This window comes from Pimephales promelas, chromosome 4 (genome assembly GCF_988280905.1).
Source record: "Pimephales promelas chromosome 4, fPimPro1.hap1.1, whole genome shotgun sequence".
NCBI classification, from domain to species: Eukaryota; Metazoa; Chordata; class Actinopteri; order Cypriniformes; family Leuciscidae; genus Pimephales; species Pimephales promelas.
In genome coordinates, this window is record NC_142772.1 from 52,992 (window position 1) to 74,294 (window position 21,303).

At 42.1% G+C, this 21,303-nt stretch overlaps 1 protein-coding gene across 1 annotated transcript; it reads right to left on the reverse strand.

Moving 5' to 3' along the window:
- Nucleotides 1-294: 294 nt before the first annotated feature.
- Nucleotides 295-20,823, reverse strand: sapcd2 (suppressor APC domain containing 2). Its single transcript, XM_039662429.2, has 6 exons — nt 20,081-20,823; nt 15,557-15,678; nt 6,444-6,590; nt 5,765-5,866; nt 5,432-5,533; nt 295-2,755 (listed from the first exon to the last, which is right to left on the reverse strand). The coding sequence occupies exons 1-6, from the start codon at nt 20,712-20,714 to the stop codon at nt 2,627-2,629; spliced, it is 1,236 nt and encodes a 411-aa protein (XP_039518363.2). The 5' UTR covers nt 20,715-20,823; the 3' UTR covers nt 295-2,626.
- Between the last annotated feature and the right edge of the window lie 480 nt (nt 20,824-21,303).

Consider the following 21,303-nt stretch of genomic DNA (forward strand, 5'->3'; position numbering starts at 1 on the left):
GGCACAACGATTAACCATATTTTGGATAAAACTACGACGGTAATAGCCTGCCGAGACCAAAAATATGAGACGCCTGAAAGTCAATGAAGCGCTGTGAAAAAGTGTCCGACCTCTGTGGGAGCTCGTTCTTGGCTGCGCTGTGATTGGTCAATCTACATTCTAGGGCGTGGCTTAGCCAAAGGCGAATTAACACCAACTATTTTTGCAATACAAGTCTTCTGTAGAAAAGTGAAAACAGAAAATAAAGCTGTGCGATGTTGACTGACACAGAAGAGTCTCAAGAACACGCGTCACTAATGAAGGACCTGCTTTAATCATGGAAAAGCATCAAGATTGCTGTGGATTACATAAAAGAAATGAGAGTTGAGATAAACAGTATAATGATATTCATTACATCATATGTGCAGCATATATATATGCCATTAATGTCCTTCAGCTTCATTGATTGGTCTCCTGTAATGTCTCTTAACGATCCCTTAAATCATTAAACCATCGTGTTTCCACAGCAGCTTCCAGACGCTGAACCGACGAGATCTTTCCAGAGATTCTTCATCATCAGCTCAGATTCAGACAGAATGATAAAGGGAAAACACTACATACTGTGTGTCTGTTTTCTTTTGCGTATTCATGAACACATTTAGCTCCTGTAACCTGAAGACATGATTTATTCAATAACTGAACATGCCAGATCATCAGTGCTTTATAAAGGTCAAATTAAATGCATTATTTCACACAGGTATAACTGCTTCAACACCACTTTTGTAAACCCCACACACATTCTCCATATCCATTATCAACCATCTTTAAAAGATCGTAATAAAATATTGGTTGTCCAGATCACGTCCACAAACATCCTTCCTTTCTCGTGTTGACCTTCTTCCATCAGGGCTGAAACTGACCAAGGCCTCGTCCACACGGACACGCGTATTTTAATAACCAGAGTTTTTCCTCCCGTGTTTAAAAAAATCCTGTCCACTTGAAAACACAAAAACACACTATCAAGCACTGTCAAGAGCATGCCACACCAGCAGGCGGCGATATAACCCTGACCGTAAAGCCACGTTGGCCAATCAGAAGCCTAACAAAAAGTTATTACAGGTTTCGGTAGGTGGATAACAGCGCGGCGCTCAAAAACCTCGGTTTACTGCCAACAAGATGCGTTTCTGAAAGTCCTGGCAGGGGTTTAGTGTCCTGATACTGCGTTTCCGTCTGGACGAACGGCCCAACCGCGTAAAAAAGGTCACGGTTATAAAAATACCCGCGTGGACAAGGCCCAAGGTATTTACTAATGTTCACATCATTCAGGTCTGAAATGCTCTTTCATGCCACATTGTGCTTATATACGGCTATCGTAAATATAGATTGGAAGCATCTAGTCCTCTGAAGTCACTGCTGTACTCATTCATAAAATCAGCTTCAATTAATCTTCACACTTGAAGTGATAAAGAGCATTCAAGAATCAAACTACAATTGTACATAAAAGAATAGTCCAGGTATTTATTAAACCGCATCTGTAGAGGGCGTCGCTGAGTGGTCATTTACCACAGCCAATCATTTTCACTCATTAGTCCCGCCTCATAGAACAACTGTGTGTAAATTTCACTCATGTTTAACTAAAGAACTGCTTAAACAAATACACAAGCTTCGCATTTCTGCGTTTAAACATCATGAAATCCATTATTATAAAGACTTTCTGCTCTGCAAACTAACAGAAGAGTCAACAACTGTGGTCAACTACGGAGAGCATGAAGGTCCTCAGGTGCTGTAAAAATCGAAATATAATGAAAGGACAGGCGTCTCCATGGTGAGGACCGTCCAATCATTCTGTGCGCTGAACCCCGCCCCTTACATTCAGACCCACCTCCATCCAATCAGCAACTGCTGGACAGAACCAAGCCCCGCCCTACATGTCTTCTTTTCCGTTTCCATAATGATTTCCATAATCAGTTTCATTCAGATGTACGGCCCGAAACAGAAGACAAGATCTGCTGCTACTTCTGTTACACTGCGACCTTTCAGAAGTCTTTTTAACTTTCCATGCCATCTTCAACAGCAAAGCTTATGGCGAGATGCTCAAAAACAGCCAAAGACGTCTGTGTCTGTGTGTGTGTGTGTGTGTGCGTGTGTGTGTGTGTGTGTGTGGAGGAGAGGAACTTTCTGAAAACACAGCACACTAATCAAAGCACCCCAACTGTAAACCCTAGCTAAAAGAAAGATCTACACCACAGCGATCGACTGCTCAGATAAAGCTCCAGGTCCAGAAGAAGCGTCAGTGAACTTTAGAAGCAGTGTTTGTTCATGCCATCTGACTGTCCTGCGCTGGAGTCCAGTTTATTCTGTCTTGTGTTTGCGCGTGTAGACTCGGCTGAGAGGGAGGAGCTCCAGTGAAGGGGTCGGGTTACACTGAGCGGTTGCTCCACACTGACAACAGGCCGACTCGGCCTCAGATGAAGCGTGACTCAACAGTGGTGTTGGGCTGGTCTCTGGAGTGATGATGATGAGGATGATGATGATGATGAAGTCAACAGTGGTGTTGGGCTGGTCTCTGGAGGACTGATGATGATGATGATGAGGATGATGAAGATGAAGTGAACAGTGGTCTCAGGAGTGATGATGATGATGATGGTCAGATGAAGGTGGAGTCGAGTGCGCTGCTGTCGTGAGCGTTGCGAGCACGAGCTTCGAACAGCTGCTTGATCAGCGCAGATTTCTCCTGCTCCAGCTGAGTGATGCGCTCGCTCTTCTCGGTCACTTCCTGTAAGTGAAAAACACGTGAATATGCAAATAGCCCCGTCTCCACTCACTCACACCAGCTCAGGGGTCAGAGATCCACTCGCTCAGTTTTACCGTAGTAAATGCTGCTCGAAGGCAAATGGGAATACTGGTTTATTTTAGCCATATACTGCAGGCACGTCATGAGAACCGATACTTCGGTACCAAGTCGGTATCAACATTTTAAAATCCTGCCGGTATCTGTTTTTCTACAGTACCGCAAGTATCGATGGTACCGAACATGTATGCACTATAGCATGTAGGTTGAGCCCAAACAGATTATCAGAGCAAATCAGTCATTTTACAACACTGGCATGGTTCAAACCACACTGATCAGACCATTATCAGTTTGTAGCAGTAAACTAAAGTTCAGTATGGCGTTCCACAAGGCTCAGTACTGGGACCGCTGCTGTACATGCTGCCGTTAGGAAACATGGCATTCGTTTTGACTGTTATGCTGAAGATCCTCAGCTCTATACACTGCATGAAAAGCAGGATTTTGGGCAATTAATGGCACATAAAATTGTTGTGGAATTTGGGGTTAACGGCTATTAACAGGAATTTTAAACCCTAACCCCAGGTCTAGGGGTGGAGGACGAATTCGCTAATGAACTAGTAGTTGAGGATCGCGGTTATGATGATAGTGATGAATAGGGTCAGTATCACATTATTGCAGTTGTTTATAGCCTTCAGTGGCACGTGTTTTTTTCGGCGTGCATGTTAATCAATGAGCGCCTTCACACCGCGAGCAGCAGCGCGTGAGCGACAAGCAGGAACATCCGAAGAACAGTCTGAAAATTGCGGTAAGACGTGGTCATTTCTAAACTAAAAATAATAAGAATCACTGTGTGTTCACAGCAAGTAAGTTCACAATGTATTTATTTTGTTGTTCTGCTTCAATGTGTTTCGTAGGAAGCCGTCCGTCGCAGGCGCGCTATGATGCTGGACATTCATACAAAGCATGCGATCTACTGTGTAGAAAGCGAATAATGTTGGATTCATATTTCTTGAACTGTTATTTAATCTCACATTTGTTTTCACAGACTGTGTTCGCCTTATAATGCGGCGGTCATCGTTTTTGGCCGGAGTTCTGCACGCAAGCCCGGATCGTACGGTGTTGGCGATGCGATTGTGTTGCGATCTGTTACTGTGGGGTGTGTATATTGTTTTTATGTTAATATTGTTTTGATGTATGTGCTGTGGTCACGCTATTTATTTACAATGCACACAAATATTGTTTTCCAGCTGCTTGCGTCACAGGCGTCTGTAGTGGATCATGTTCGGACAGAAAGCACCACATGGCCCAGAGGTGGACCGACATTTCATCCCCGAGCTGCCCATTTTATGTATTTTGTTATTGCTTGTTAATATACGCATTTGCTTTCTTTTTTTTAAAGCTAAGTTAATCAACATTTGTCTCAGAAATTCTTCATGTTCTTTATAAATGTATGTCCTAGTTATTAACATGAATACAAAATGTAACATCATATGGCTATATCACATGTATATATTCTACAATAAGAGGTTTATTTTTAATACAGGACTATATATATAATTTATAAATAATAATCATTATTATTGGGGAGGGGTTTACCCAAGCCTGTATTTCTAAAGGTCCAGGACGACCAATAGCGACAGATCTACCAACCAATCAGATGTGATTGATGATTTGATGACGTCATTTGTTTAACCCAATGACTGAGAAGCTTGGTCGGGCTGCTGATGATGATGCTGCTGCTTTTCAGATGGTAATAGAGTTGTTAATCTCGCGCGGGGTGGGGGGCGCCTATACGTTTCCGACCATTTTCGGCACAGGCGAACGCACGAGATTAGTGGGATTCACGGCAGTTTACAGGGACAAAAATCCCACTCTTCATGCAGTGATACGCCCTAACGAAACTTACCAATTAACTAAATAAACAGAATGCATAGCTGATATAAAAAACGGGATAACTAGTAATTTACTAATACTAAATTCAGAAAAAGTTTCAAAGTTTCTAATGAGTAGACCAAAAACCTCTGCATATATTAACCTAGAATACCGTCCAACACTTGATGACTGCTCTGTCAAGTCCTTCTCGTCGGTTAGGAACCTGTGTGTGTGTGTGTGTGTGTGTGTGTGTGTGTGTGTGTGTGTGTGTGTGCTCTTTGATACCAATCTCTCATTTGAAAGCCATGTTTATAGTGTCTGTAAAACCGAATTCTTCCATCTTAAAAATATCTCTAATTTACTCCATATGCTCTCACTGACGAATGCGGGACAGTTAGTTGATGTGTTCATGAGCTCAAGGCTAGATGACTGTAATGCTCTACTGGGTGGTTGTCCTGAACGTTTAATAAACAAACTCCAGCTCGTCCAAAACGCAGCCGCTCCAGTTCTTACCAGAACCAGGAAGATTGACCATATTAGCCCGGTTCTGTCAACCCTGCTTTGGCTGCCTATTAAACATCGGATACATTTTAAAATATTGCTGATTACTTATAAAGCACTGAATGGTTTATCTCCAGTACTTGAGCGAGCTCGTAACGCAGTATAGTCCTTCACTGTACTGTGATGCATTTCTGAAAGAAACAGGAAACTGTCTCTTATCCGAGTTCACGGATCTGATTGGGTGTTAGGAGTGATGTGTGGTTCGGGTGTGTGTGTGTGACCTCTGACCTGTGTGAGCAAGCGGTTGTGCTCCTTCAGTGTGTGTATGGCCTGAGGAGGAGCAGTGCTGGACGAGACGCCGGCCGACAGCGAGTCTGAAGACGAGACCGTCTGAGAACAGCAAACACACACACACACACACACGCACACACACACACACACACACACACACACACACACACACACACACACACACACACACACACACACACACGGTACTGATTCAGCTGTAGAATTATCAGGGAACTAAAGCAACATCACTTGATTATTGTCAATCACCTTCACATTTTCCAACACTATAATATATCTATATATAATAATAATAATGATGTTTATACGAACCTTCCCAGAAAAGGAAATTAAATCATTGAGGCAGCGCGTGATTTCCTGCAGTTTTGGCAGAAGAACATCTATCCGACTTTGACAAGATTCACCCAAAACCTCCTGCAGAAACACAATATGGTGTCAGAAATGAGCTCTCAGATTAATGAGGTCAGTATTTGACCCTGGAATTGGTTTTCTGGGGCATCTGTATTAACAACAGAAATACACATTCACTGTTCCTTTAAGTCAAACACTCAAACCAAATTAGCGTTAAGAATTTTTCCTCGACAAAGTATTTTTATTATCTTCAAACTCAGTTTAGTTCTGACGCCCATGCCTGTAGTTCTCCTGGACTGAAGCTAAACTCAAAGCGAACCCTAACCCTGATCTGAATGAAAACTGCTTTAAACTTCAATGCAAACCTCCACTGTGAGGCTGTTGTTTGTTCCATGAAATATGATTAAGTTTCTAAAACCCAAAACTAGAGTACAATGAATTATGATTAAAAAAGGACAGCACTTTTGTCAGAGCTCTGGTTGATTTCGTGTTCTTCATTTCGGTCAGAAAGACAGACTCTCAGACCTTGAGAAACGCTGGATAAATGAACGCTCCCACTGGAAGACAGCGGTTCTGCTTTGGAAAGAGATGTCTTGATGAGCACAGTAATGACGGCGTGTTAAAGTGATGGGAAACGTACGGTGGAGTGGCGGCTCTGGCCCACGAGTCTCTGGGTCTCAGTGATGTTGTGGATCTGGGTCTGGTACCATTCTCTGGCTCGCTCCAACACCTCCAGGCCGGCCAGCAGAGAGTCCTTCTCCTGCTCCAGCTCCTTCATCTGCTTCAGCTGACACAAACACACCGTTAAAGACCAGGGCTGATGCACAGGCGGAAAAATATAATCTTAGACTTTTTAAGACTATATTAATACCGTATGTGCACATAAAGAACATTATTGATGATGATGATGACGCATTTTATTTATAACGCGCTTTCCTACAACCCAAAGCGCTACACAGAATAGTAGACAAATACAAGATAATAAAAACAGAAGAATCAAACAACAATATAGAAATAATACCAGACATAATACAAGAATAAACAAGAATAAACATTTCTAAAAAGATGGGTCTTTAAAGACCTCTTAAAGCAGTCCAAGGTTGGGGAATTTTTAATCGCAACAGGAAGTTCATTCCACAACAGTGGAGCCGTAACCGTAAAGGAGCGACCATCCATCGACCTGAACTGAAGAGTCCGGCGAGCGTAGACGACGATCTGCAATATACGGTTCAACTAGATCACAGAGGTATCCGCTGCCATCCCATGAATCGCTTTATATGTTAAAATCAAGATTTTAAAATCGATACGTGCCGTTACTGGAAGCCAATGGAGTTCGTGAGGAACGGGATATATTCTGCCGAACGGTGTGTGTGTTGGTACCCGTGCGGACGAGTTTTGGATATACTGAAGTTTCTTTAGTATAGACATTTATCAGAGTATAGTGCATTACAGTAATCCAGTCTCCACGTGATAAATGCATGAATAAGCTGTTCCGCATCTGGCAGGGATATAAAAGGCCGAATTCTGGCAATATTTTTTAGACGAAAAAGGGCAGATTTGGAAACCAATTTGATATGGGCATCAAAAGACTAATGTGAATCAAAAATAGCACCTACATTACGCACCCGTGACGCTGGGGCCAGTAAATCAGGAACCATGAACAGGTTTAGACAGAATAAAAACTAGTTGTTATACCAACAGCCTTGCACAAGTTTAACTGTTTTTGACTCGTTAAGTTTAAGTTAATTTGCATGCATCCATGACTTTATTTCTTCCATACAAGCGCTCAGAGCTGTGATTGCAAGATTTGGATCAGGTAGTGTGTTAACATAGATCTGCGTGTCATCAGCATAGCAATGAAACCCCAGACCGTATTTTCTAATAATGTCACCAAGTGGAAGTATATAAATGCAAAACAGAGTCGGTCCTAGCACTGACCCCTGCGGGACACCCTGCTGAACTAATGTGGCCTCAGGTTTATTTTTCCCCATCCAGACACACTGATAACGGTCTACTAAATAGGACTCAAACCATTCGAACACAACATTAAAGATGCCTCAGTCACACAACCAGTTAAGGAGGATGATGGGAGATGTAGTGTCAAAATCTGCCCTAATGTCTAACAGTAGGGTAATGGCTAATGGTGTGTGTAGAAGGTTACCAGCTCAGTTCAGATCAAGTCCTCCTCATCCGACAGCGTCAGTACAGTCAGATCAATAATATTGTTGAATATTAAGAGTCCCCAACTAATGAAGCCAGAGGCGACAGTGTCGAGAAACCCAAACCTCAGTCGCTCAGTCCTCCTCTGGCCATCAGCAAACACACTGCATGATTCAGGCTGAGTCATAACTGACCTATGGAAGATATTCTTCAATATACACTCGTCTGTGACATACTTTAGCATTTTGGGGGTTGTAAGGAGGTTTTACTTCCTTTACATTCAAAAGTAAAGTAGAAATTTAAAAAAGGGAGAAACTATTATTTTTATTTTTGAAGAGAACAACTTTAAGAAACTCTTGAACATGTTTAATACAGAGCATTTCAACGAACAAAATATGGATTAATAAAGCAGCTCGCATCAAGATGTGTTTTAGTCCAGTCCTTTGCAGAACGATGAACTGTCGTCTCGACTGTTTTTACAGCGAGACTGAAACGGGTAAATAAAGGGAGGGGAGGCTTTGTGCCGTGTGTTTGTGTGGAGGGCCGTCGACGGGGAAAATCCTCTTTGTAAAAAGGGATGAGGAGCAGAGACACACACACACACACACACACACACACACACAACCACTGTTCCAACACAAATGTTCCAACACAAACTATGCAAACGGCAGATGAGCTAGAGCCTGTCAACGCTTTTGTCCCGCACAAACACTCTAATATGAGGACAGCTTTGCAGAACAGATAGCTCAAGGCGGCGCGTAACTCAAGACGGCGCACAGCTCGAAGCGGCGCGTAACTCGAGACAGCGTATAACTGAATAAGTGAACCGTCAGAAAGAATCAGAGTAAACGGCCGTTGTAAGAGAAATAACATCGCAGTAAATACCTTCACAAACACCATGATCATACACTATCTTCCCTGGCCTGTCTCAGGGTTTGGGTTCTGTCCGTCAAGTGTGTGTGTGTCTCCCTTACCCAGAGGTAAAAGGTCAGGGCTCTGCTGGAGAACAGGCGGCTGCTCAGAGGGATGAAGACGGTGGTGTAAGCGACCCATACGGCAGAGTCGAGGCCCCGGGGCCCGAGCCGACCGACCACCATCAGGAGGAGGGACAGAGACTAACCCTAACCCAGCACACACACCAGAGGACCCATGGGGGGAGAGTGTGTGTGTGTGTGTGTGTGTTTGCAGGGAGGAGCGACAGCAGAGAATGAGAGAGGAGGAGCTTCAGACACTGAACACACATCAGTCACTCACATCTGTTGAGTCAACGCTTTCACGGACTGTAGAGTTAGTCATGATGCAGAACAGAAACATTAATACCATCATCATCATCATCATCATCAAGCTCAAAACACTCAAGAGTTCATAAGAAACAACATTAGAAGCAACCGGATGACATTTACAACAAACCACCGGTTGAGCATCTCCAACATAGAGAAACTATCATCATCCATGCAAACCTCACAACGTCACGTTTCCACCCACTGCGCTCACACCACGATTAGGGGATTAATTACATACTGTGAATCAATTCATCAAACAAATCAATGCTTTGTTTACAATTAGAATCTTACACAGATTCTAATTATTTCACAAATTTTAGATTCCAACATAAACTGAGAAAGCTTTCTGTACATTGAATTTAGCATTTAAGATTAGGATGGTGATTATATCCGGCCTATGCTGTTTTTCTGCATTGGTCAGATTACTGAAACTCTTAATGGTTCTGTCCTGCCCAACCTGTTTTCTTCACTGTATTTAAATTAATCCGATCACTGAGATTCTCCCCGTTCAGCCTAGATGTTGAACCGTATTGGCTGGATTAGCTGTAGGGAGACTCTTTAATGGCTCTTTATTAGGGTGTGTTCCTACTTCATCTGCATACTTTGCTTCAGAGTGTATCCCCTCAATGTAACTCCTCCCCCTTAAAAAGGTACATGAATTCAAGTGTATACTGATTTTAGTCAGACTCGAGACGAGATTTCGTTGACTACAGCCACCAACAGCTCGTGTTCTCCTGCTCTTCAATCTGAATCTTCTACACTTCAGAAGAAATAAGTTTACCACACGGTCACCTGGAAACTGTGGACCGAGTGCTGTTTGTGTGCACTATATACTCAACTCAAAGACTGGCTTTAAGGAATGGACTGGAATGAAGGAATTAAACTATTTTCTCAAATAACTCCAGAAAGATGGTGCTTAAACTCATCTTTTTTACAACAAACCGGACTGAACACAAGGATTTAAGTATGTGTAATTAAGATACAGTAGGTGGCGATAATGCTCCATCCATATGGCTGCAAGTCACCAATAAAAAGAAGAAGAAGAAGAAGAAGAAGAAGGTGGCTGCGTCCCAATTCGCATACGATCCGTCCTAAATAGTATTCGAAAACAGAATTAGTAAATCGTAGTCCTAAATCGTAGTATGTTGAAATGAGTGTTGCAGAGAGACCCGGATGGTCTACTATATCCGGTCAGAATCCGTAGTGTAGATCGATGCGCACGCTAACGGCTGATATTACCCACAACCCATCGCGCGCTGGACAAGGATTCGGTTAGAACTACAATCACGAGTAAAAACTACAGACATGGAGGACGCGCGAGTCTGGCGGTTATGTGCTTGCGTAGAGAGGTTTAGATAAAGGGGTTTGAGTGAATAATTATATCAGTATGATATCTAACCTGACAAACATGTATTTATCCACATTTGTTGTTCACATTATACCCACGACTGGCAGATGAACGAGCAACAACAATTCTCTCCGAAACGGTAAGAAATTAAATTAGATTGAATGGAGGATGATTGACAGGTCAGTTTACGGTGACAGGATGATTGACAGGTCAGTTTACGGTGACAGGATGCAGGCGACAGAGCTAAAGCTTGCCTACTCTTTTACTACACACTCAAAAGTATGTACTTTTTCCTCACAAAAAGAGTATATACTTTTAGGCCGTAGTATAAGTAGGCAAACTGGGATGCAGGTAGGGCTGAACGATTCATTGCATTTGCGACAAAATCGTTATATGATGAAACGCGATTACACTGGTCACGTGACACGCGGGAGCAGTCTGCGAGATCAAGCATCAACTTGCCACGCTAGACAGTTTATTGTTAATGTATGTGATATTGTGTTATTTATTCTCTCCCCAACGATCCTGGATCGATTCAGAGAATTTCAGAATCGAGTCTGAGCTCAGTTTAAACACAGATGCGTGATGATGACGCTGCGCGTGCTTTAGAAACAACCGTGTTCTGCTTGCTTCTATTCTCTCTCTCACACACACATAGGGATGGGTACCGAAACCCGGTATTAAACGGGCCCCGGTACTGAATTTTGAAAGACCGCTGTATCGATAAGCTCGGACGTTATCGGTTCTGCTGTCGGTACTGGAGAAATTAAGTAAATACACATAAGTTGGGCTACTATTTATTATTCCTATAAAGAAGTTATCTTGAACATGTTTCGCCAGCCATTTCTATATATAAACTATATTTTAATTAAACCATAGTCTGTGATGCAAATTTGCAATTCGCAGTTCAGAAGAGAGAGAGAGAAGAGAGAGAGCGATCTCTCACGCAAAGCCACAGCACGCGCAACACGACAGCCCTGCTTAAAGGCCGTTACATAGTCAACGCATCGGTACGCATACGCGTCCGCATGGCTATGCATCGCTACGCTTTGGCCGCCATTATGCGTCGATGCGTAGCCAAATGTGTCGTCCTAGTTTTTGATACGCGACGCACTGATGCACGCAATACTATGCGTTATCGGTGGGGGCGACATTGCAAGAATTGTACATTAATTCAAATATATCATGTTAACAGAAGAAGAAGGTTTGAATACAATGGCGTGCGAGGAGGAATAATTATACGAGCTTATACCAGCATTTAATATCATCCACATTTATACGACAGTTCATCACAATTAGTACACTCAAATAAAATTGCGTTGGAAAATGCCTGGAGAGAGGTTGCAATCGCGATGGGAAAGACAGAATCAGGTGAAAACGGACTGGAAAAGTGCCCGTGACAAATTTACCAGCCTGGTTATATGAATTAATGATTTATGGATATGAATTAATGAATTAAAATACCAAATTAAAATGTGTAATGGTTTTTACATAATTTTAATAATACCAGATAATAAAAAATGCGTAATAGTTTTCACATAATACCAAATAAGTTAAAATGTGTAAAGTGTTAAATAATAATAAAAAACTCATGCTTCAAATCAAACTTTTATCAATTTATTTGTCATTGCCACCCAATCGTAGCACACTGTATTGGTGGGGAAACACGCCAGCATCTGATAAAAAGTAATCAGCCAGCTGCTCCCTTACAAGTGCCGCTCTCCGGGAGGGTCTGCTGCTGCCGACCGAAAACCGTGGTCCGTCGACCATGTTCTGGTCCCCAACAACGTGCTGCCTCCACTCCACTCTCCAGGCTGGACCTCTCCGGTGTCAGGCGTCGCATCCACAAAGGTGGCGGGCATGTATCTGGCACGTTCAGTGGATGCCAGAAAGTTGTGGAGAGCCACGCACGCCTTCACGAGCTTCACCGCTTTTTCAGGTTTGCAGTGAAAAATCTACTACCCTCTGTTGCGTGACCGGTGTATTGCATTTTACGCATCGCCCGTGACGCTTGCGTCTGCTTTAACACTATGAAAGGAAGCGCGTCGCTCGCGTCACTCGCGTTGCTTTCTCGCGTAGCTCGCGTTGACTATGTAACGGCCCTAATGAGTGACAATGAGGACAGGACTAACATTCAACGTGGTTACACTTTAGATCTGGGATATTATTCTAATATATTTTGTATTTTGGCTTCCAAAGATTATAAAAAGAAGATATTTGAGATAAAACCGTTAAAAAAACGAGACGATCTGTCCAGCTTAACTTCCTTTACTTCACGGCACTGCGGAGCGCTGTCAGTTCTTCTTCTTCCTAAAACCCAAACGTACCGTCAGAATCAGCACGATCAGCGATTGTTGCAAAATGCTGTCTTCTACTGTTGCAAGATAAAAAAAAATGGCTATTAAAAACACAAAAACCTGCGCAAGAGACGCTGTTCACAAGGCGGTGCGCGCTCCGAAAGGGACTGCCTATACTTGGGCTCGTGCGTCCTTAACTATCAAATATACATACAAATGTCAAAATGACCAGCTCTGAGATTCGCTTAAACACAGTTTATTCACTTAAACACAATTATGTCTTAAATGGACGTAAATAATAGGGAGAAAATGATGGTGCATCAGTCCCCATTAGATCTGCAATCGGTCTTAAAGGGGCAGCAGTCTAATAGCCTAAACCTGCTGACGATTCAGCCATTAATGTAAATCAAACAACCAAAGCCAGAGAAAATCCCTCACAGCTTTTGAATGAGTAACTTTAGATTTAATAAGCATTATTCTATCTATGATAAACTATACAGTGCTATTTTATATTTGATTAGGTTTCTTTTCAGATAGAAACAATTACCTGAAAAGATGTTAGTACACCTTCCTGAAATTAAAGCACTTTGTATATAATTTGTATCTTTGATTAATTGTATTCTTGTGTTTGTACTTGTTTTTTTCTTATGCATCCTTTTTGTATAAACAAAAAAGCCTGGACACTGCTGCATAACAAAAATATATTTTTCTTCGTTTTGCTTTTTCTATTTTACATTTCAAAATATAAAGTTTAATTATGTTCTTAATTCTTAAAAAAAAAAAAAAAAAAAAACACCAAAAAGAACCGATAAGAATACCGTTAAAGTACCGGATCGATAAGCGGTATCGGTAAGAGTAGTAATACCGATAAAACCTTAACGATACCCATCCCTACACACACACACACACACACACACACACACACACAACACCGCTCGAACCTTCCGAAACATAGTAACATTATTTCATAAAGTTCGGGGTTGAACCGAATTACAAGGACATTCGCGGGCGTCATTGAACAGGTTTTGCCGCTTTGCTTGATGTTATTACGTTACTCTTGCAGTGCGCGTTCTCTCCCGCGGGAAATTTCCGTACAAACGCTTCACAGAGGCATTATTTATGTCTTTTGGAGTGCAGTTGGCTTATATATTAAAACTATGAAAATCACTGAGAAGGCTGCTTTCATTTTAAAATACTAACGTGCACTTGAGCGACTCATAGGTTAAATGTGCATAAACTTGCATGTTAAAATGCTTTTATGACGCGAAATTAATGTAAACACAGTCAGTTCTTAAACCAACAGGACAAACCACATTTACAATTTCAAGAGATATGTGCATTAGTGTGAATGCAGCTTATCATATCTAAACTGAGGGGAAATCACTCCAGCTCTTGAACGATAAACATTCAGACTGCCTACTTTTAAATACTGAGATCACTCTTTCTTTATTGCTCATAATGCTTTTTTTGTTTCTCTTTATTTACTAGCTTTTATATTTTTAAGATATATTATTTTATAAAGCCTATTTAAAATTCTTAACATTTAATTAAATATTTTTTATAATTATTTTTTAAAGTATGTGTGTTTACACATGTAATTAAATACATATTTTAAGTGTTAAGATTAATTAATAAAAAAAGCAGATCGGATCATGAGCTGCCTAAAGATTCCCATCCCTACTGTACAATGATTTATTGCTTGTCTTTGTCGATTAATACAGAAGATAAATAACTTTTTTTTTAAATCGCAATCGCAATATTGGTTAAAAATAAATAAATAAAAAAAATTCGCAATTAGATTATTTTCCATAATGGTTCAGCCGTAGATGCAGAGGAAGTGTGCTAGTCCGTGGTCATTTGTACATGATATGATTTGGTTGTGTGTTCTTCCTGTGAACTAGTCAACTCATGTTTTCCCCCTCGGGTAGTTTTTGTTTGTTTTTGTTTTATTTTTTGATGAATAAAAGCCTTATTCTTCTGCATAGGAGTCCTCGCCTCGTCTAACCGTGATGGACTCACTCTGCGTGTTTGGAAATGAAGTGTTTCGATGGCGTCTCGTGTGAAGCTGATCTTCGGTTCACATTCACTCGCTTCGCAAGGGCCGACCGTCACTCGCAGGAACACGTTTGCAGAACACACACATGCACACTTCGTAAGATATCACAGCTGGGTTCGTTAAATCTGCAAGCTTTGTGAAATTAAATGTTTATTAGATATTACATACATTTGTTTAAATGGTGTAGACGTGCGTTTGCTGAATGTTGACGGTAAATGAGAAAGCATTTTAGCCTGATTGCCTGCCTTTTCTGTTACAAATAAAATAAAAACAAACGGCTTTACTTTTTCGCACTCCATTTACTTTAGTTTGTTTAGCAGTTGTGTGTCTAACACAGTATTAGATGTGACTGGCAGCGATGGTGAACCACTGAAGACGGAGAGCGCGAGTGAGCGCTGGGATCCGGCTTCCAACACATCGGCCAATCAGGAAAACGAATATATCAGTCGACCACTATATGACTTCACTTTCCGCATTTCATTATTGCATGAGTTCGTACGAAGGACCTTTCCCTGATCCTTGACCTCTGACCCGGCCCTAACCCTAGCCATGCTACCTGTGGTAAATAAAGTAAAACGTTCACAAACATTATAAAGAGATCTTCTTTACCATCCCGTAATCCACTCCGCTGGTGAGGGTGTGCCGGCGCCGCTGATCTCCCGTGTGCCGCCGCGAGCTCGCCAAGCCCATCATCGTCTCACTGTGCGAGCGCTGCAGAACCAGGCTCTCGACTGACCCAGAACACACAAACACACACACACACGTCACACAATTCAGGCTCAATATGACATGTTTCATTAACTATAGAATTAAAACAAAAGCAGCTCAGTTCAGCTAAGCTTGCTAACCTCGCCGTGATGGAGTGACGTGTTGCAGATTCAGACTGATGTAGGTTTGCACCGATACTTCAAAAGTATCGCGATACTCGGAAATGAAAAACCTCACGATACCTAAATTTATTAGTATCTATACTTTTATGAATAGATTTGTAAGAGGCGTATTTCATGTTGGTGTGTGCAACGCTTCCAGTGCCTCCCTATGGACGTCAGTGTTTCATGAGACACACACTACAGCGAGACGGCTGCGCGCGAGCACGAGTGATGCTGTGGCCGGCGGCGTCAGTAGCGGAGTGGCGATCCGAAGAGTCGGGACTTTTCCCGCTGGGCCGCGAGTGTTTGGAGGCCGCGAGGGCCGGTCTGATAGTTATACTTTGCAAGGTCTAAGCAACACCATCCGGCGGCCTGTACACGATAGTCTCCGCGACGGCGAAAGAATGAAGCGCACGTCCGAATGAAGACTGTGCACGACTGCACGAGCCGCAAAAAACACTGTATCCATGCAACTGATAGTGCGAAAAAGAGCGCTTGATTTAAAAAAAAAAACAGATTTTAGTGCTAGATCTATTATTTAATAGCGAACTAAATGAAATCTCTGCTATTGAACTGGAGATGTTTTATTTATTGTTGCATTAGCTGTACAACTTTCCCCCCAACTTTCATACATAGTATAAATAATTTGCAAACTGCTAAAATAAAGGATACAAAACATCATCTAAAATGATCTATAGGCTAAATGATTATAATCAGAGCATGTTTTCAGTGATATATTTATATTAGGTTATTACAGCATGAAGAGCACAGACCTACACAAACGAGGTGCATGTGAAACGCCTTGTAAGAAATACATTTCCTTTTCCGGAAAAGTATCGAAATCGCAATTCTTGACTGGGTGTCGGTATTGAAACAATAATTTTGGTATTGTGACAACACTAGACTTATGATTAAAGATATTTTAAAAAATTGTGTTTTGATTTTTGTTCCAATATGAATATGATGATGTGACTAGTGATTCAGCTTTCTGTATTTGTGCCATATCAATATGTCACACTGTTTGGTAATATTATTTTTGCCAGTTTAAGATTTTGGTTCAACGTCACTCACACCAAAATAAGTTTCCCTTACAGTTGACTTAATTATACCTTACGGTTAGTCTGGTTAGCATGGCACTGTTAGCCTCAAGCACACAGTATATAAAGCTAACAGAACAGTACATTACAGTACAGTACACACTCACCTAAAGGATTATTAGGAACACCATAATACACTGTTTGACCCCGTTTCGCCTTCAGAACTGCCTTAATATGACGTGGCATTTGGCACTAAGGGGCCTAAAGTGTGCCAAGAAAACATCCCCCACACCATTACACCACCACCACCAGCAGCCCAACAGTGGGAACAAGGCATGATGGGTCCATGTTCTCATTCTGTTTACGCCAAATTTCGGACTCGACCATCTGAATGTTCAACAGAAATCGAGACTCATCAGACCAGGCGACATTTCTCCAGTCTTCAACTGTCCAGTTTTGGTGAGCTCTTGCAGATTGTCGCCTCTTTTTCCTATTTGTAGTGGAGATGAGTGGTACCCGGTGGGGTCTTCTGCTGTTCAAGGTTGTGTGTGTTGTGTCTTCACTGCATACCTCGGTTGTAACGAGTGGTTATTTCAGTCAAAGTTGCTCTTCTAACGGCTTGAATCAGTCGACCCGTTCTCCTCTGACCTCTCGCATCAACGAGGCATTTTCTCCCACAGGACTGACCCATACTGGATGTTTTTCCCTTTTCACTCCATTCTTTGTAAACCCTAGAAATGGTTGTGTGTGTAAATCCCAGTAACTGAGCAGATTGTGAAATACTCAGACACCAACAACCATGCCACGCTCAAAACTGCTTAAATCACCTTTCTTTCCCATTCTGACATTCAGTTTGGAGTTCAGGAGATCGTCTTGACCAGGACCACACACCTAAATACATTGAACTGCCATGTGATTGGCTGATTAGATAACTGCATCAATGAGAAATTGTTCCCAATAATCCATTAGGTGAGTGTATTACAGTTCAGCTCCCAGAGGGAACGGTGGTCCCATCGAACGAGGTTCAGATTCTAAGAGGATTGAAATGCTTTAAAGGCTCGACACGACAAACGTTCACTGGTATATTAAGACGATTATAAGATGTGAAAATTACAATCTAGTGAAATGTAGTCTTTAATACATATTAAAATAATATTAAAATAAACTAAACTATCGTCACCAGTATTTATTTAAAGTAAACCCGGGTATTAAAGAGCATATTGCAGGTAAAAAAAAAAATCGAAATTCATAGATAACCTTGTATGAAAATACCATATGAAAAGTTAATGCAGGATTTAAAATGTTTTAAAACAACATAAGGACACTAATTTAGAAGATAAAGTGAGCGTTTCTTGGACTGCTAGTAAAAACGGCTTTTTTTTCAACGTCGCGTCATTTGACGTCATAGCAGGGAGCCGCAGCCTCGGCTCAGAGGAGAGCAGGCTGGTGTTCAGTGAGAGCGCTCGTCAGTCAGTGTGCTTTCGTTAGTTTTTGCATTTTAATTTATCATCGTCATGGTAAATATTGTGTTTGTGGAGATTGCAAAAACTCCAGCCTGTCAGGACTTCAAGATCGAGTCCACAAGTTTCCATTACAATAAAAGTGACTGTGCTATATAGCCTATCTTTCGTTCCTGGTGCGGTTTGAGCAGGTGAAGAGACGGGATTTCTCCTCTCGGCTCGGAAAACACGGTCGTGTGTAGCGTTCACTTCAGATCAAATGATTAGCATCCCGGCAATATGATGGAGTTCAACATGGTATGCCGAAGCAAGAATATTGATCGTCGTATACTACCAATGGCATCAAATAGTGTTATATAGGTAACTTAGTCATGTCATGCCCTAAATAAAACTTGTAATTGAAAAACAAAATTGGTTGTTTAAATACTCAAACCTTTAATGTTCTGTTTATGTTATAACCAAGGTGAAAAATATGTATTAAAAATTTACCCGAGTATAGCCTATGCTTTTAAATATACTCAAGTAAAGTTTTTATACATTTAATAGTATATAAATCTACCCTAAACATAATGTCTGCTGTCCTGTTGTAGGATCATAATAATCTGTACAATATTGTGAGCACAGTGTATATCGTTAGCGAACGTGTATACTATAAGCACGTCTCTCACCTAAAAGGCACCTGTCCTGTTCTCCACTGGTTCTCCTCACATCACAGCTCAATTTTTCTCTGACCGTTCTGTCTGACATTATCCTGGCCTGTCCCTGATCTCTTTAGCATAGCAGGCTCATAACTTTATGGCTTGATCCGTCATACGAGTATTTCCTCAGCGTCCGAAATGTCATGCGATCCATTGTTTTCCTGTTGTGTGAATCGACCGCTCTCCCGCTCATTGCGTCACGCCCGCCACGCCCATTTTCAGACGCGGAAGTAAAATTTTCTCACAAAAACGACTGCAGAAGCTTCTGTGGCGTGTTTATACGTATATTTTAAAGAAAATCTAGTTCCTACATTGTTTTTCTATGCATTGACTCGTTGGGTCCTCTAACCTGCAATATGCCCTTTAAGACTTGAATGGCTTAATATAGCATTTCTTATTACAGCAGAAATCCCATGAAAGATTTACTTTATTAGAGAAAGCTTCAGTTTCCGGATTAGATCCTGATCCGGGAAAGATCAGAGTGTGTTTCCCAGGAACAGATGCAGCTTCCCTGCCCTTCACATCCCACATTCAGTCTTGAGCTCCTCTTCATCACCATCATCATCCTCATCATTCATCCTCTTCATCATTCATCACAATCCTCATCATAACCATCATCATTCATCTTCACCATCACCATCCTCATCATTCATCATAACTATCTTCATCCTCATTCATCTTCACAATCTTCATCATTCATAATCACCATCTTCATCATCACATATTCCAGTTCCACTAGTTTCTTCATTTAAATGAGAGCTTTTTGTCACAAAATAATCTAGTTTGCCGCAGATTTCTGTGCATTAAGAGCAGACTGCAGATATAATACATTTGAAAAATGGAGAAATACAAGGTAACAAAAAATCGCGTTGTTTTGCACTAATGTGTGTGTGTGTGTGTGTGTGTGTGTGGTGTTTGAACAGTTCCGCTTGGAGTTCGTCATTAAACATGCCAAACACTCCTGCCATTGTGAAGGATTGAAAGGACACACACCTACACACACCATATTTACCTGTCATCACCCTCTGACACATGCCGCGAAAGTGAACTGATGTCAATCATCTCTCACCTGTGTTTAACGTTAGTCCATCGGGAGCTCCCGAAGCGGGTTCCGTGGGTCGGCCGTGATGTTCGGTGTGGGCCGGATCGGATCTGACCGAGTAACGGGAACAATAGCTGTGTTTGTCGGGTCTGTTCCGACTGTGGACTGTGTTTGTTCCGTTACTCGGTCCGAGCGGCCGAACTCTGCACTCCAGCAGCCGCCCGGTCCCGGTTCTGGATCTCTCCGGCGGGTTCTGCTGCTGACGGGGGTTGTTAGCCTGAGTTTTGCTGCAGTTTTCGGGGTTGAACATCGAGTATCGGAGTCCCGCGACGAAGCGCTCGAAGCTCAGGCGTCCGTGCCGCGACGCGACCCGCCTCAGACCCTCCAGGACCCCCGCGGGGACATCGCGCTCCTCCGCTCCGCGCCACCGGCTCTCGATCTCCGACAGCTGGATGTACCCCCGGCCTCCGTCGTCGAGGATGTCGAATAGGGTTCTCAGACTGTGAAGGAACGCTTTCGGGAGCCCGTGTGTGCTGAGCTCCGGGTCCCTCGGCTGCGCGTTCGCGGGGTTATACACGGGACAGGCTTTTCTCACGCCACCTTGAAGAGCGTTGGTTAGTCCGTTCCCTTGGCGGTTCGGATCTGTTTGTATTAAAGCCATTGGGTTGTTTTATTGACAGGACAGCGACTCTGCTAATAACTGCTCTTTCCTATCGGCAGTTTGAGTTATTTTCTCTTCCGTCTCTTTCTCTCTCCAGCACGAGTCTCTGAGGCTCCGCCCTGCACGCTGGCGACATGCTCATTGGCTAAAGGGAGAGTTGCTTCAACGTTATTGGCTGAAACAACAGCAACGATAGTTTGAGTTTTGCTGGAGAAGTTTTTGAATATCAATAAAGCCAGTCAAATTTCCCGCATATTTTTTAAAAAGCACAGAGAAAACTAAACTTGTAAACATTTCTTTATAACCCAGTACCAAACGCCATCGTCACTATATCACTGAAATAGGTTTTCTCATCCATTCTGTTTTCAAAAAATGAATAGAATTACAAAGATATTTTCTTCTTTACATTTTCTTTATACAAAACTCTTATTTTATTGAAGCTTGTTCTTAAAATCACTGGATGCCACATGATCATGATGCACACATCTTCTGTGTGTGTGTGTGTGTGTGTGTGTGTGTGTCAGCACTTTGAGGAGGGCAAGTTCAGTTTGGTACAATACCTCTTAAAGTGTATGTAACTGTGACGCCT

Excerpts from the sequence above, each read along its gene's own strand:
- sapcd2 (XM_039662429.2), bottom strand. The coding sequence starts at position 20,714 with ATGGCTTTAATACAAACAGATCCGAACCGCCAAGGGAACGGACTAACC. Across the intron at positions 6,591-15,556 it reads GCGGAGTGGATTACGGGATG|CTGAAGCAGATGAAGGAGCT; the intron begins GTAAAGAAGATC and ends TGTTTGTGTCAG. Across the intron at positions 2,756-5,431 it reads ACAACCGCTTGCTCACACAG|GAAGTGACCGAGAAGAGCGA; the intron begins GTCAGAGGTCAC and ends TTTCACTTACAG.